Source organism: Mirounga leonina, unplaced genomic scaffold, assembly GCF_011800145.1.
Source record: "Mirounga leonina isolate KUSES-001 unplaced genomic scaffold, KU_Mleo_1.0 Mir_126, whole genome shotgun sequence".
Taxonomy (NCBI): Eukaryota; Metazoa; Chordata; class Mammalia; order Carnivora; family Phocidae; genus Mirounga; species Mirounga leonina.
The window spans coordinates 31,753,422-31,771,894 of record NW_023270314.1 but is presented as its reverse complement, the minus strand read 5'-3'; the positions used below and the strand labels follow the sequence as shown (position 1 = coordinate 31,771,894).

General features: G+C 39.4%; 1 protein-coding gene across 1 annotated transcript in view; it reads right to left on the bottom strand.

The window, feature by feature from the left end:
* Positions 1-399: 399 nt before the first annotated feature.
* The window catches only part of DBX2 (developing brain homeobox 2), a 30,562-nt gene continuing 12,488 nt past the window's right edge, over positions 400-18,473 (bottom strand). Inside the window, exons 2-4 of the mRNA XM_035002053.1 lie at positions 16,602-16,697; positions 6,565-6,752; positions 400-934 (exon numbers count right to left, since the gene is read on the bottom strand). Of these exons, the coding sequence (XP_034857944.1) occupies positions 605-934; positions 6,565-6,752; positions 16,602-16,697 (614 nt within the window). The 3' untranslated portion in view covers positions 400-604. The remainder of the gene's footprint in view (positions 935-6,564; positions 6,753-16,601; positions 16,698-18,473) is intronic.

The window sequence follows — 18,473 nt, the reverse complement described above, 5'->3', positions numbered from 1 at the left end:
GTTGGATTACTTTTAAATATAGACTTTCAGGCTATGTATCTAACAGTGGCTCATTCGATTAGGGTAGCTGAGCTGAGTTGTTAAGTTCATTTATAGCTGGAGACTGAAAGAAATCAGAAAATAGGAATTTTTAAAAAACACGTTGGACCAAAATCCAAATTTTACATTATTTTCAGAAAATTAATAACATTCGGTCAATAGTTGGTTTTTCCTAATATAAAAGGAAATGAATTTGCTTGGTGCAATATTTAAAGAGGAACTAATTCCTACTAATGTATTTCAATGAGTATTTATATATATATATACACACGTAGAGACACACACATATATACACACATACTCAGAGCAGGGACTGAGCCAACTATAACTCTCATTCTTTTCAGTTCCTTCGTACTTTCTGGGAGATTCTACTCCACTTACAAATTAAGCCTGAGTCTGGGAGCCAAACAAGAGAGCAATTGAGAGGGTTTCCTAAAGCATTAGTTCATGCATCACTCCAAAGGTATTACTTTTTAGGCACTGATGAGGCACAAGCTAGCTGGTTTTAGAGTCCAAATGTTATTAGTTAAGCATCCTTTAAATTAACGTAGAGGAAGGCTTCCATTCAGACTGCCCCAGTAAGTACACCCTTGTCTCCAGCATCTTCCGAACACAAATACAAGGCACCGTGCTGTGACTTTGCTTCTGGGACCGCTGCCCCTGAACTCTGTTGGATGAGTCTTTCTGAAGGTTCTGGCGAATTCTCCCTCCATCTTGGACTCGAGTGCTGCTGGGAGACTTCCCAGAGTGAGGGACACGGAGAAGGGAGCCCCAGAGCAGACCTTGAGAGGGGATCCTCTTGAAGGCCTACTTCCTGGACACACCTGTTGGAAAGCACTTCCTTCTCTTTGGAATTCCGCCACTTCATTCTTCTGTTCTGAAACCAAATTTTCACCTATTGACAAAATAATTGGACAAAATGATCACTTACTCCATGTTACTTCACTTCAGCATTGTAAACTGTAATGCCTTCTACGAAATACCTTATTGTGAGAGCCAGCCTAGCAAAGTCCTTATGGCTTTCCACTGGGCTCCTTCAGAAATATCTGAACAACTGCTTTAGTATAATATCTCCGCACTGATGAAACAAAATGACTGCGATAAGCGGGTTACAGCCTGCAAGTCTGACATCTTTCAAAACTGATTTAACACTCAACAGTTTAAAACATCACTTAGTCCATGCTAAATTATTCACACAAAGGAAAGGCTATCAGCTAGTAATAGTGTTTACTTTGTGCGAGGTGTCAGGCCGTGCAGGCTGTTGGATTACATAATTTGATCCTCACAATGACTGCAACAAGTCCTCATTTCACATGTATGAAAATTGAGGTTCAGAGTGAAAAACCAGTTCAAGGTCACTCAGCTAGTAAAATGGAAGCACTTAGAACAGAACCCATGACTGTCCCACTCCAGGGCGCAGGCTCTTGTAACATTCAGATTTCATTAGGAACTTCTGGAAAACTAAATTAGGAATGCATTTTATAATGCTTTGATAAATTCCAGGCTTCAGTTTCCAAGTTTAATTACTCCTAGGATTTACCAAACTTGAATAATTAGGCTCAATAACAATCAATCATTATTAACCCCAAAATGCTTATGATGGTGGTTTCTAATTTGAGCCATACTTCTGCCCCACCCCACCAGAGTCTGTCTTTACTATTAACTCCCCCCTTTATCTACTGCATAGTCAACTGTGCCTGATCAGAAAACTTCACACCTGGTTTCCTGATATTTTAAAAGTCAATCACATTGTTTTCCTGAGCATTATACTGCATCTTTGCTTGAACAATTTAGTGGGTTTCTATTTTTAAAACAAAAAACTAGGAAGTTTTTACCTTAAAAAATAATTATTAAAGTGTTACCAACCAATGTTTCTCCCAATGAAGGAAAAATTTCTATCTGAGATGATCTTTCCAGAATGGCAAAACAATTCCTTCATTCTTTCAACCTGACTGGCAATTTCAAAATGGCTGCAAAGAACCTGACCCCAGGCAAGTGAATCCAAAAGACTGCCATCTCAGTTATAATTCTGTGGTTAAGGCTTTTCATAAGAAAACAGCACTAATGTGTACACACCAGAGCATTTGGTTCTAGTCATGAACTCATTTATTATTTGCAGTGGGCATTTACTCCTAGAAAGCCTGCCAAGTATTTCTAGTGGGTTTTCACTAAGACATTTTATTTGTGCCCATTGGTGATTCTTGCCCTTCTCATCACATTCATTATTTTCTTCTTTCCTTAGTTTTTCTGTAGACCTTGAATTTTTTGAGTGATATCTCAATGAAAAAAAAAATCATGAAGAAAGTTTCTTCACAATCAACAGTATTGAAACAAATGTACATATTTGGGGAAAACTGTAAATTAAAAGTTCTACCTTTCAACAAATACAAAAACAAATTCCAAATGGAAACAGCTAAACACAAAAACAAAACTATAAAAGTTCTAGAAAAAAACTATGAGAGATTGTCATTACAGTCTTAGATTTTTTTTAAAGCATTGACATAAAACACTAAAACCACAAAAGAAAAAACAGAGCTGCCAACATAAAAACGAGAAATTTCTGTGTAAAGACACCACAAACATATGAAAAAGCCACAAACTACCTAAAAGAATTAAAAGCAGAGACTTGAAGAGATATTTGTATATCCATGTTCATAGCATTACTCACAAAAGGTAGAAGCAACCAAAGTGCCCATTGATGGGTGAATGCATAAACAAATACGGTATATACATACAATGGACTATTATTCAGCATTAAAAAGGAAGGAAATTCTGACACATGATACAATATGGATGAACCTTGAAGATACTATGCTAAGTGAAATAAACCAATCACAGAAGGCCAATACAAGTGATTCCACTCATTTGAGGTACCTAGAACAGTCAAATCATAGAGACAGAAGGTGGTGGTTGCCAGGGGCTGGGGGGAGTAGGGAATGGGGAGTCACTGTTTAATGGATACAGAGTTTCAGTTTTACAAGATAAAAAAGTTCTGGAGATGGATGGTAGCCATGGTTGCTCAACAATGTGAATGTACTTACCGCCTCTAAATTGTACCCTTAAAAAAGGTTTAAATGGGGGCGCCTGGGTGGCTCAGTTGGTTAAGCGACTGCCTTCAGCTCAGGTCATGATCCCAGAGTCCCGGGATCGAGTCCTGCGTCTGGCTCCCTGCTCAGCGAGGAGCCTGCTTCTCCCTCTGACCCTCCCCCACTCATGTACTCTCTCTCTCTCATTCTCGCTCTCTCAAAATAAATAAATAAATCTTTTAAAAAAAAAAGGTTTAAATGGTAAATTTTATGTCACATCTATTTTACCATAGTAAAAAAAAAAAAAAAAAACTCAAACCTGAAGAGTTTGCAATGGTTGTAACAGGAAAATGTTACTAAACATAATATTCCAAATATTTTGATGACAGCTGAAATAATTGCTACAAATAATATGAATAATAGCCAAAAACTGAGAGCAATCCAAACACCCACCATTAGAATGGATAAACCGTTGTATACAGTGTAATGGAATACTACAGGGCAATGAGCTCAAAAGAGTGACTGCTGCATGCAACCTCATGAATGAATTTCACAGACATAATGTTAAGGAAAAGAAGTCATATATACCAAAGAATTTGTACTTTATGATTCTATTTATATAAACTACAAAAATAGGCAAAACTAATCTATGCTGTTAGAAGTCAGGATAGTGGGTAGTCTTGGAAGGAGGAGGCGGTAACCAGGAGGGAATATGCAGGGGGCTACTGGCCTAGTGATAAGGTTCTTCTGCTTGATCTGTGTGTTGGTTATACAGGTGATTTGTACTCTCCTTTAAAAAGTCAAGATATATGTAGAATATGATCCTGTTTTTATTTAAAAACGTACATACACAATTCTGGGTCTCAATTCTAGGTCCTTATTTATAAAATAGGAATAATCAAAGTAGCTAGCTACCTCATAGCGTCATTGTGAGGATAAATGACATCAAATGTAAGGACACATGGTAGGCATCGTGCAAGTGCTCGTGTTACTCTGTGTTTGTGCATATACAACACACATATACATTTACATTAAAGATAATATGTGGTACATCAAATAAATTCAAACAAGAGCCACTTATAAATGACAGTAATAACTAAGGAGTTGGGTTGGAAGGGGAGGAGATGAATTTTCATTTTTAATTTTACCAATTTCCCCTTTGTTTGAATTTACCATAATAAATACCATGTGTTGTGTAATTAGATGTATATGCAAATAAGAAAATATGAAATTACTTCTGAGATGTTTACCAAATTTGATAACATAAAAAGTATTCATTCCTCAAGGCACTTGAATTTTAAAAACAATACAATCAACTATGTGAAACTATGCACCTGTGAGTACGAACAGGAAGGTAACATACAAAATAGGAAAATAGTTTGTTTTCTTGGAATGGACAGATTATGGTCATCCCCTCATAAAAATGTTCTCTAATATGCGTGCTGCCTTCTCGTTCCAATAATCTATTTTTAAGAAAATGATATGTACTATCAAAGACGTTCACACTATCTCAGCACTGTCAGATCAAACCTAGCCATCTTTTCTCTTTTAACACCTACTTCAAGTTCTGACTCAACCAGGAGTCCCCTGCAACCTCCCAAACCTGCACATTTTCTCCACACCAACTCTGGAGTTTTGTTTTTTGGCTTTTTTTAATCCGTACCAGTGGGATGCAGACCAGCCCTACTGAGCTTCTGTGCGTCCTAAGTCAGGCCCAATGATTCCTCTAAGGATGAGACGCTTCCCTCACTAGACTCCCCAGGGGTGTAAGAATCAGTCATGGGGATTAACATATATCTCCAGAGAGATACGTAACTTTGAGGACCACTGATCTAACTGCTTTATTTGGCAGTATATCTAACCTACCAGGTGATGTCTCCTATGTTATCATATATTATTATCTAACCGTTCGTGAGCTTCTGCTTTGTTTTCCCAGTTGCTCATATAAATGCACAGAGTGTATCTTAATCAGTGCTTAATCAACACTCCCTCTTACTGCCTACTTATTATACAGCGTCTTGCACACACAGACCATCAAGATATGGCTACTGATTTATCTATCATATATGCAAAATTGCTCTGCGACATGGATAGAATTCCTATATTTGTCCCTGTTTTTTACGTGAGAAACTGAGGTTAGGGATCTGTAGTACCACACAATGAGGAAAGCACAGATGGGCTGATGTAGGCCAATTACCCTCTACCACAGTATGTACTGCTTCCTACAACTAGAAAAAGTTGGGGGGGGGGAACAGATCACTTCCCTAGGGAAAGGAAGCAAGGTTAAGGAGAGTTTCATCCAAAAATAACTGGTTTAATAAAGTCCAAAGTTAGAAACCAGGTCATTTGTACTGAGCGAAGAACAGTAGAGCATGGTAGTTACACAGGGCCTCTGCTAGCCCTTCAATGCCTTTATGCTAACTCAAAAAATAAAAAAAATAAAAAAAAAAAGATAGTAGGAAGGGAAAAATGAAGGGGGAGAAATCGGAGGGGGAGACGAACCATGAGAGACTATGGACTCTGAGAAACAAACAGGGTTTTAGAGGGGAGGAGGGATTGGTTAGCCTGGTGATGGCTATTAAGGAGGGCACGTACTGCATGGAGCACTGGGTGTTATGCACAAACAATGAATCATGAAACACTACATCAAAAACTAATGATGTATGGTGACTAACATAACATAAAAAAAAAAATCCAGGTGGATGTAGCCTTGCACCAGGAAAGCCAGTTTGGCAGGCGGAGCACCTGCTACATTTCAGTTGCTGCCATGCCTCTTCACCCTTGTGCTCTTGTGCAGTGCATATCCTACACAACGATAGATGATAGCTCCAGGTTAAATAGAACACAAACTCCAGAGTCAAGTTGCCTAGGGTGAGAGCCCAGCTCCAAAGCAGCTTCACTACATGACATCAGACCCATGTTTACTTCCCTACACTTTCTCATCTAGAAAATGAGGACGATTATGGTGCTTATTTTATACAGTGATTATAAAATGATTAGTCATAAAATACTAGTATCTTAATGTGTAAGAAAGGTTTGTAGGTGTTGCAAATATGAAACTACTTTACTGTACTTGACATAAGCTCAGAGTGCAGAGTAATGAAATCTTATTTGAAGGTATTTATGAGTCACACATTTATGACTGGATTTTGGATTGGAAATGAAGAAAAAGACAGGAAAATTGGTTCCTGCTTTTGTAGATTATGTGGTCTACTTCTCTGAAACCAAACAACTAATGATGTAAATGCCACATCCTTAGTGGTTCTCTTCATTTGGGGAGAATTAATCATGCAAAAACCTAGACCTCTCAGCAAGTGGACCTATTTTCAAATAGCAATTGTGACATATATTTCCACCCACTCAACAATTGTGAAAATCATTTCAGTAACGCTTTAGGGTCCAGCACCCTACCTAGTACAACAGACATTGCCAAATGCATGGATTTCATTGTATTCCTTTGGAAATCAGGAGCAGTGGACATCTTCCTGCTCATTAGTACCTGTGATTCCTTTAGTCCCAAGCTGAGGGCAAGTTTCTTTCGGTCTGTTTTGCTGATATATTTCTGCTTCTGAAACATTTTCTCCAGAGCCTTTCTCTGATCCTCAGAAAAAACAGCTCTTCTTAAAATACCCCTCCGAGCTTTGGAGTTAGAGTCCTGCGTCAAGAGAGGCAGCACGCACTCTTCTCCTGGAGGGGGAAGACAGGTACAAAAACCCAGTTAGCGTTAGTGAGGAGAAGCCCGTCCGCCTTTCCCAGGACAGTATCTTCCTTCTCTGTACCACGGCCAAATCATCTCCTCTCCAACTCTGCACACTCAGAGCAGTGCTTCTTCCATGGTTTTGGTCATGGACTCCATTGAGAAGTCCGATATATACTCTTGGCTCCCCAATGAGAAAAAAGTATATATGCTCGCCCTCCCAATTTTGGTGCCATGTTAGAAAGTCTATGGTCCCGCGTTACAAAGCTCAAAGGCAGAATGAATAGTAGGTGAGTTAAACACTCCATTTTTCTCTAATTCTTCATTTATTTATTCATTTGTTTTTTTCTCTCAACAAAGTTTTGAACACTTACCATATGCCAGGCACTCTGCTCAGTGTTACACATTGAGACACAAGACGAATACATTTTATTGTACGCATTACCCATAAGATTTAGTGGAAGGCATTTATTGAACTAGCATCACAGGTGTGAGGATATATTCCAAAGGAGGCTGCCTTGAGCGCACAAAACAAGGATCTGCTCTTAATCTGGGATTTCAGGGAAAGCCAGCAGGAGTCAGAGATGTTCAATCTGAGAAGGGAGGTTTGGAAGATCCCCAAGCACTACCACTCCCCAATCCAGCTGACCATCAACTCCTTCAGGTTAGAGGTATTTACTACTTTTTCTGCCTTCTGTGGCTAGCACAACTGGTTCCCACCCTCTAAGAGTTTCATTCATCATTCATTCATTCATTCATTCATTTAGCTTCCCAGTTATGGCTGGAAGAATAATGGCCTTCCCAAAGATGCCTATGTGAATATGTTCCCCAGAACTTAGAAGTACATTACATGACATGACAAGGGGGAATTTAGGTTGCAAATGGAATTACAGCTGTTAACCAGATGACCTTGAGATTAGAAGAGTATCCTGGCGTAACCAGGTGGGCAATGTAATCACAAGGGTCCTTATGAGTGGAAAAGAGAGGGGAAAAAAGGAAGTCATAGGGAGATTGACTTTGATACCACACTTCTTGCTTTGAGGTTGGAGGAAGGGGCCACAAGCCAAGAAATGCAGGCAGCCACTAGAAACTGGAAAAGGCAAGAAACAAATTCCTCCCTAGAGCTTCCAGAAGGAACTCGGCCCTGCTGACACCTTGATTTTAGTCCAGTGAGACCCATTTCAGGCTTCTGACCCCCATTACTGTAAGATAATAAGCTTGTGTTAAGACAGAAGGTTTGTGGGGGCGCCTGGGTGGCTCAGTTGGTTAAGCGACTGCCTTCAGCTCAGGTCATGATCCTGGAGTCCCGGGATCGAGTCCCGCATCGGGCTCCCTGCTCGGCGGGGAGTCTGCTTCTCCCTCTGACCCTCCTCCCTCTCATGCTCTCTGTCTCTCATTCTCTGTCTCCAATAAATAAATAAAAAATAAAATCTTTAAAAAAAAAAAAAAGACAGAAGGTTTGTGGAAATTTGTTACAGCAGCAAGAGGACACTCATACCTGGTATCTGGATAACTGAGCTTATTTGAGGAAACCAGACCAACAGCACATGGTCCTTGCCCTCAATGAGCTCACATTCTCATTGGAGGACTGACACGAAGATCACGGTGGAATATAGGCACCAGGGGAACAGGGATGCCAGTTTATGGCTGTAGCTGGTACGCATTTTGGTGCTTAATAATTATTTCTAAATAAAAAACAAATTAATGTCTTAAGCACTACAATAGAATGAATGATCTTATGAAGTGCTCTGGCATCACAAAGGAGGAAGTAATGAATTCAGAGAAAACAGGCTGAGCCAAGTCTAAAAGACCAATCCAGTTCAAGAGAGAAAGAACCAAGGTCAAGCTAGGCAGAGTGACTAGCACGTCTAGAAGCACTAAGGTAGTGCTATAAATACATAGAACAAACTGATGGTTGCCAAAGGTGAGGGGGGTGAACGATGGGGCACAAAATGAATGGAGGGGAGTGCGAGATACAGGCTTCCATTTATGGAATGAATAAATTACGGGAATAGAAGACAGCATAAAGAATGTAGTCAATGAGGGCGCCTGGGTGGCTCAGTCGTTGGGCGTCTGCCTTCGGCTCAGGTCATGATCTCAGGGTCCTGGGATCGAGCCCCGCATCAGGCTCCCTGCTCAGCGGGAAGCCTGCTTCTCCCTCTCCCACTCCCCCTGCTTGTGTTCCTGTTCTCGCTGTCTCTGTCATATAAATAAATAAAATCTTTAAAAAAAAAAAAAAGAATGTAGTCAATGATATGTAAGAGTGATGTATCAGGACAGACGGCAGCTGTGCTTGTGGTGACCACAGCATAATGTACAGACTTGTTGAATCACTATGTGACACACCTGAAACTAATGTAACCTTGTGTGTCAATAATATTCAACATTTTTTTAAAAAGCATTAAGGCATGAAGGAATAAAATTTATGGCAGGAAAACTAAGCAGTCTGCAAGGCTGGGAAGGGCATGAAGCAGAGGGGGCAAGATGGCAACCATATCCAGCCCGCAGATGGGCTTTGTTTAGTCTTAGAATTCTGATGTAGTTGTTCACATTTAAAAATTAGGAGATTTCATGTGAAGTCCAGGTTTCTGACATCTCTTCAAAGGTAACCACACTAGGCTCATCTTCCCAGAAAGCAAAGAGCTACCAGAGTGAACAGCAGGTGTCCCCTTTTGATGGGATGGACAGGACAAAGGAGTTTGGAATGTGTAATATGGAAGAACTGGGTTTGGATCATGGCACTTACCTGTATGACTTAAAGCAAGTTACTCAGCCTTTTTCAGCTTATCTTACAAAGTTGCTCTAAGGATTCGGTGACCTAACACAAGAAAATTTCAGTGCCTGGCCCACAGTAAGGATTCCACGAATCTATCTACTTTTGCTTGTTGGTTTTCATTAGATTCTTATAAGAATCATATGTCACAGACATCCTCCGTACAGATGAAGACGTAGTCAGGGCTGTTAAGGTCCAAAGCCACACCAAGAACACAAAGCTCAGCTGGTAGCAGGACCTTCTGAATCCAAATGTTTGGCTCCCTCCTCTGTGCTATGCTGTTTCTTTACTCAGATATCACATGTCAAAATAGAAGGGAAGAAACACGTGTAAACACAGACCTCCTGTCTGTGACTACAGGCTTCTGCACCCTGTCCTGGACCAGTTTGTGAGTGTGGACTACAGGGCATCTCCTGTACAGCCTGATAATTGTGTCCTCAAATTCCACCACACCCTATCACTTGATATTTTGACTCTGGTATTTTTAATTTGTAAATGTATATAATCTATCATTATTATAGCCATATGTATTAAAAATTGGGGAAAGAAACATAAATATCCAAAGGTAAAGAAATGTGTAAGGACATGATGCTATAACTACTTGGTGAAATTTTAAAGACCCATTAAAGATAAGAACTGCGACAAGCAGGCAGCAGCAAAGAAAATACACTATACTGCATATGATAAATAAGACACATACTATGTTTATAACTAAGTAAAAATGCAGAGAAGAGGCTGAAAAGGCAAAAATAAACATAAAATAGGCTACTATAGAGTTATGGACAAATAATTCATCTCTAGTCTGCATTTTAAGTCTGGTTCTACTTTCTAAGGAAAACAAAGCAAACATTGTAGCAACCTTTTTGGGAATAATCCTCTTTTTTTAAAGATTTTATTTATTTATTTGACAGAGAGAGAGAAAGCACAAGTAAGCAGATCTGCAGGCAGAGGGAGAAGGAGAAGCAGGCTCCCCGCTGAGCAAGGAGGCCGATGTGGGGCTCAATCCCAGAGTCCTAGGATCATGAACTGAGCTGAAAGCAGACGCTTAACCAACTGAGCCACTCAGGCACCCCTGGGAATAATCTGGTGGAGTGATGGGGATGTTGCTGAGTGACGACTGAAGATGAAGCCAATCCATCTCTCAGGTGCTCACAGTTGATTAGGAGAGGTCCGAGAGGTATACAGCCAGCCACAACACAGCGAGATAAATAACTGCAGACCATGGCATAAACAAATGAGTAATATAAAAAATAAAAATAAACAGATACAGAATTTAAGGCATGTAGAAAAGAGGCTTTAAAAGCCAGGGCCGGGGTGCCTGGGTGGCTCAGTCATTAAGCATCTGCCTTCAGCTCAGTTCATGATCCCAGGGTGCTGGGATCAAGCCCTACATCGGGCTCCCTGCTCTATGGGAAGCCTGCTTCTCCCTCTCCCACACCTCCTGCTTGTGTTCCCTCTCTTGCTGTGTCTCTCTCTGTCAAATAAATAAAATCTTCAAAAAAAATAAAAATAAAAAAATAAAAATAAATAAAAGCCAGGGCCACCAATTCAAGGTGCTACAGGCTCTACCAATTTGGGAGTATTATGATGATGATGACGATGATGATGATGATGATTTTGTACCGTGGCTTCCATATATATGGGGCTCAGCAGCGGCTACCGTATGTGGCCCCTACATGTAGCATGTCATGTCATCTTTACAACAATCCCCAGAGGGGGGTACTATCACCTCCATTTTCCATAGGAAAAAACTAAGGCTCCAAAAAGTTAAGTTGTGCCCTGGAGGTCACATATCAAAGAAGAGTGAGGTCAATTGATGCTCTTTATAATTATACCAAAGAGTGTCAAAGTTATAAGTGGGCAGACAGAGATCGGGAGGTGGAAAGAGTCATATCAAAGTGGGTAGAAAAGTTTCAAAGGCATGATTCCCTGGGTCCTGAGATGGCCCTATGCACCATCCTACAGGGAACCCCTGTGTGTAATGGGGCTGGGGAAGGGCATTCCAATTGGAGGTATGCTCTGTGTAAATGACACTGTCATACAAATGACACGGGGGAGGGTGGGGACGAGGTGGGGAACGACAGAGAAACAGAGCATAAGATAAACTAATGGAACCCTTCATACTTTCATGTGTGAGGATGTAGGGTGTACATGTATTTTATATAATTCCTGTGGATCTGAAGTGTGGAGAGAGGAGATATAGAACCTCCCTAACTTGCCCCACTGAAACTAGAAGTCTACTTTCCATTCTCTATATAATCTAGTATTTGGGAATGCTGTAATACTTCATTATCATATAACCATATTGATTTGCTAAAAACCTTTCCCTAATATTAAGCCAAATTCAATTTCCATTAAACCCCAATTCAATCCTTCACACCTGTACTGAATGCAGTATATCTAATTTGAAGATAACGCTCAGGTTCTCCCTATTATTTCTCTTCTCCAGGCCAAACATAATCACTTTAGAGAATTCATGACCAGGCATATAGACCCTTCACCATTTTAGTTGCTACTTCCGGACATGGTTTTATATGCAAATGTGCTCACTGTGCCTTTTAAAGTGGGGCTCCAGAACTGGACAGGTGTAGGTTGTCTTACCATTACAGAGGCTAGTACAACTATTATCTCCCTTGTTCTGGGTATTGTATTTCTAAAAGCATAATCCAACATCCCCATATCATTCTGTAGACACCTAGTGAGCTAAGAGTACAACCCTTTCCGTCTTTGTTATGTTCAGCCAATTCTCTCCCTCCTCTATTTTGTACTTGTGCACTGGTTGTGGGGAATCTCAAATCAGGACTTTATCAGCTGCCCATTAGATGTTACGGTATGTTCAGGCGAGGGCTGTAGACAAGATCAGGAACGAGCACCCTCTATCACTAAGGAGCTCTGTTTCCCATCCCCCAGCCTCCACTACTTATGAGCACATTTGGGGAGAAAGGGAACTCCATTCCTGGAAAGTTACTCAAATACGTTCACTGCCTCTGCAGAACTGTTGAATAGAGCCATCAACTTGGAAAATCTCTTGTCTTCGAGTCTCTGACTCCTTGAAACATTCTTCCTGGTTGACCGAGTGTCATTTATCTCTGGAACACCCCTCCCTTCACTACTGAGAAGTCAAAACCTATATTCAACTTACTGCACAAGCCTGATTATGTTTTCAACAAAATAATCATGCTTCTTTCTCTATTAGCACAAAATGCTCCACCCCTCTGAAGATGTTAGAGTGCTAACGATAAATCCTTACAGAAGGACTGCCGCAGGTCTTGTCAGTTTTCTCGGGGCACCCAGCACTCCAGCTGATAACAGTGAAAGAGAACACGGTCAGGTCAGATGGCAAGAATACTAATAAGAGCATCGCCCATCTTTGACAGTGACACTCACCGGAACAACCTACATTCTCAACAATAAAAGGAATAGCCCTTCCCTGCTGCCTTCAACAAAATCCTAAATGCAAATTTGGAGAGTATTATTATGTTCTCCTAAGGTTTAGCCAGGAGGAGAAAAGAGTAACATGATCTTAAGATGTAGAATATAAGGGGCACCTGGGTGGCTCAGACGGTTAAGCATTTGTCTTTGATTCAGGTCATGATTCCAAGGTCCTGGGATTGAGAGCCCTTCCCTGCTGCTCCTTCCTCTCCCTCTGTCATTCCCTCTGCTTGTGCTCTCTGGCTCTCTGTCAAATAAATAAAATCTTAAAAAAAAAAAAAAAAAGAATATAAGAACATCTCCCAAGGAAAAGGCAGAGCAGTGTGTCCCAGAAGAATATTTCCCTGTTCAGATTTTCAAAACGTCACTTCAAATTTAAACTTTGTCTTTTAATGCATAAAATTTTTGAAAGATCGCATTCAAGTTGGGTACTCAAAGACAAAATGAAATAATTATCTGATTAATTCAATTAGCTATTCTACATAATTAAGACTCCTGTACCTTTTCAGGTCACTGTTGTTGTTTTTTTTAAGGTCATTCTCCTCATAATCTCCACGACTTTCCATTTCATCTTAGCTGAGAAATGTGATTTTGAAAAGAACCTTATGGATGTAATATCAAAGATTTTCCTTCCACTACTTTGGGGGAGAGGAGAACTTTTACCACTGCCTTTTAATTTTTCCCCACTGTCAGGGTTGTGCTTAAAGAGCCTATTAAACCATTTATTATATGTGAGAAGGGCACTGGAGGAATGATTGTTTCCACACTGCAACAAGGTAATCATAAATCTAAAAGGTTAACAAGAAAAATGAAATCAATTTTATACAAGTGAATCATGTTAAAAGAGTCAAAATGATATTTTACTTGCTAGTTATGAACCTGTTGATCTGATCCTATGCTTTGGAAAGCGTGAACTCAATATTGTGAAACAATGATGAGGACCACAGATTTCATTGCTTATTAAAACGTTTAGTATAAACCTTGATTTTGACTGTCCACCCATGTCAGCACATTTTGGCTGAAATTTAGTATGAGATTACTTGAACAGTTCATTTTCCTTCTGTGTGATGGAAAAAAAATTTAATGCTTGGGCATAAAAATTGTTCTTATTATTAAAGAAAGAAGAAAAAAAGAAAATCTAGTAAATGCCTTAAATAATAAAGAGTACTGTGCAGATATAAGCCTTATTAGCGCTCCTTAGTATCATGGTTATTTATGCAAAATTCTTTAATGACAGCATAAATCCACCATTTCATTATTATTTGCTGCTAATACGATGAACATTATAAACAAAAAAATAAAAAATTCATTTCAGATTTATAACTAATGAGACACCAAAGTTTATTAAAAACACTTGTGGCATCTCTCAAGAGTTTTAAAATGCCAACTTCAGAAATGGAAACAAACCAAGTACAGTGTTTTCTATGCTTGATCTGAGCTGTGCTGATTTACCCCATGTTTTGTTAAATAAAAAAAGATAAACATAGGACTTTATAAGCCTCCAGGGAGAGACACCACAATTCACCAATGTTATGCCAAAGGCATGAAGTGCGAAGAACCAAGAGGCGGATGGAGGAAAATGAGTCTTGCTTGAAGTAATTTTTTCAAGCAACTGAAAAGATGAAGTTCTCTAGAAATGTCTTTAGAATTACTTATGTGCTCTATTGATCAAACTGGCCCAGGCATTAGTGCACTTTTTGGGTTTAGGGACTCTTACAAAAACACTGCTAAAAATGAATAAACATATACATGCATACATACATGAATGTCCACCTGTTACACAGGACTTTTTATCCATTTCCACTTACCTGACCTACACTGCCAGAGGTTCTCTAAATGGAAGTCTGGTATTCTATCAAGGTGGAGTGACTGAAACTAGGTGTGGGATCTCTTTCAGTCTCTACCCTGGAGATGCAACACCAAACATTTAATTCCAGAGATGCCACTGTGCCATGGTATCAGCTAATCTGGGACTGACGCTCCACTCTAGCAGCCTTTTCCTGATACTCTAATCCATGGTGACAAATGTATCCTTAATTTGCACAACACTTTTCACTTGCCCGCATAGGAGACCACCTTGAAGGAGCGAGTAAAAGGTTTAGTCATGGTTTTCTATTTTTCTATTTGAATCAATACATTCTAGTTAAATGGACAATTAATAGGTCACTTCCAAAATAGTGGTGTATCAGTCCTGGTTAATAAACAATCCCCAGAGTTGATAATGGGCTCTATGTATTCAGCAAGTCCTGTATACACTCAGCTCATCCACTAAATCCCTTTTCAGGTGGACAGGGTTATATGGGAAGATGAGCTAGAATGAGTCTATAAAAGTCAGTTTCATTCACTGCTTTATTTTTCAGTCAAGTGCTTTAAATGGTGTCCAGAAATTCACTCGGAATGTGAGACAGGAGAAAAGATGGACACACAGAGCCTTGCTTTATGACCATACAAAAGGGCAACTGACCCTTGCCTGAGGCTTTTCCATGTGAAATGGCTCCTAAAGTTCATCTGCACAGTGAAAAATCGTGGTGAGGTCGCGTGTGGATGAGTCAAGTGAAAGTGACGATTGGTCACGGGTCTGTCACCCATTGTGGCTGGGCCCCTGCCATGTAAAGTGCTCTGTGGGAAAGTATCGGCCCCCTAAAGAGATGCTCAGAAGCCTGCAGCTCATTAAACGGCCAGCATTTGCTGCCTCACTTGTCAGGAATCATTCTGTTGAGCAACTGCTCTCCTGAAACATTCATAAAACACATGAACAGAGAGGCAGCAGGGACCTGAATTCAACCGTGATAGAGCTCTGTACTTCAGCCTAACTCAACTCGGATTTCACTTTTCGCCTGACAGAGGGGTTAACCTGAATAAATGTTTTCTCTTGGGCAGCTGAAATAAATGTGCCCCTTTACTGGACTTCTTTTTCATAAACTCAGATTCTCTGCCTACAGATTCTTATTTGACCTAGAAATCTCAAGATCAAGGTGAACTTAATTTCTTTTTAGTTTGACATTGTTTTCTTTGGGTATGTGAGTGTGTGTGTGTGCGTGCACCCTCTGAAAGTTTTTCCAAGTTGTCGTTCTCACTTCAGCCCTGGACACTGTTTAAATTTTGTAATGTTCAAGAAGTTCTCTTGAAAATATTTCCTACAACTCCGGTTGGTTTTCTTCAAGATCATAAAGAAGAGGTATTTATCTCCTTTTACAACCTGGACAATTTCAATTATTTTCTATGGACACCCAGTGACTTTCTGTGTCACATTTTAAGCTGAATGGAAATTTTACACAGCACTATTTCTTAGCCTTCCTTCCTTTCTTTTTTTCTTCTCTAAGTGAGTATTGCTACACATTTCAGAAAGAGCCAAACTGGTCCCTCTGAGATCTTTTATATCAAATGGAAAACAAGTTGCTTTCCTTGGTGTGTCAGCCCTGGGTTTCAATGCCATTAGAAACTGCTCACAATTGCTCAGTGTGCTGAGGTCTGATAAATCTCTGGAAACCTCCTGAATAGGATTGCTGTGATTTTTAGTGAGGATTTAGCTCCTTGCCATTGCATTACCAATTAGTTTTCCAGAGCACATTAAATCCTGCTGCTTTGGTTTACAGAATAACTGAGGCATTGCTGATGAAGCATAAAAACTTACTTGCAAAAGCAGTGGGGGATGCAGGGCGCCGACAGGACCCACCACAGCATGCCGAGTAGAATGGCGGGGCAGTCAGGAAAAAAGGTTTGGAAGATGCTGTGGAGAAAGCATTGATCTCAATGATGAGTCATTTCTTTCAGACAATATTCAAAATTCCATTTTCCCGAAAGTCACTGAGTAAAACACTTCATTTTCTGAGACTTTACTTAACTAGCTATAACTTTTACTGAAATTAAAGTCATTCTAAAGTAGCCTTTATCTGCCAAAGAGATCGCCAAATAGTTTAATCAAGATTTGGAAGATATGTTGGAAAGACTCAATGGATCAAAACCAAACTTAATTTTCTGTGTGGTCATAATTATATGTAGCAAGTATTCCTTTATTTAAAATATCCCAGAGCAACACTGTCCAAGAGAATGATCTGTGGTGATGGAATGTCCTTTATCTCCACTGTCCACTTGAAAATAAATATTTTTATTACTCTCCCTACATGTTCAATGGCAACTTTTTCTTATCTTAATCATTATTTAGTGAATATTATTTTGATATGAAAATATACATTTTTCAAGAACACAATAATTTCAGACTTGTATTTTAACCAATTGATAAGCATGTGTTTATTTTCGCCAATATTTTTGCAGGCTATATAAAAATAAGTGCACTGCCCAATAAGAATTTCGGTTCTCAATGCCTTCAAATTGCAAATTAATCACAAATCATAATATAATGGAAAGTTGCCAATATTCATGTTCTCAGCTTTTCAATATCCAATTTTTCAAATAATAAAATGTTTGTCTTAATGATATCTTGAGGCATACACAGCTGGCTCAGTCAGTGGAGTGTGTGGCTCCTAATCTCGGGGCTGTAAGTTTGAGCCCCACACTGGGTATAGAGATTACTTAAAAATAAAATCTTTTAGGGCGCCTGGGTGGCTCAGTTGGTTAAGCGACTGCCTTCGGCTCAGGTCATGATCCTGGAGTCCCCGGATCGAGTCCCCCATCGGGCTCCCTGCTCGGCAGGGAGCCTGCTTCTCCCTCTGACCCTCCCGCCTCTCGTGTGCTCTCTGTCTCTCTCATTCTCTCCGTCTCAAATAAATAAATAAAATCTTTTAAAAAAATAAATAAAATTAAAAAAAATAAAATAAAATCTTTTAAAAAATGGTATTTTGAAAATACAGCAACTAAGCAAAGTATGAAAAGGAAATCCACTTTGGTGTTCAAAAGTACTATAAAACTTGGAAAAAAAAATTTTTTTAAGTAGTCTCCACGCCCAATGTGGGGTTTGAACTCATGACCTGACATAGACAGTTGCACGCTCCACCAAATGAGACACCCAGGCAGCCTATAAAACTTGTTTTTAATTTCACTGTTATCATAAGTTATTCTAATATTAACTATAAAACCATCAAAGAAATGATAAATCATTCATTTTAATTTAACATCTTATGTTACAATAAAATGGCATTATTTAGGCAGTTACATTTTCCATTATTCTCGGACTATATGAAGTACTTTGAAAAATGAAAATCTATTTTTATGTATAAAAGCTGTCATATTATGTTTATTCTCAAGCATTTCTGTTAACTCATTTCAGCTCCAAAATAAACACTCCATAAATAATTAAGTTACGGCTATTGTGCTGTTTAGCACAAAATGCAATGCTGCATTTACATACATACAATGAAACATTTATCATGATAGCTGGAAAAACACACATAAAAGAAATATTTTTACTTAATATAAAGTGTAGAAAATAAGTACACTAGTGATACTGTTACCATAACCATGCAAAATACGTGCAAATTACAAATTTTACTATTCTAGCCAAGATGTTTCTCAGTCTAACCCTATGGCCCTAAAAATAGAAAGATAA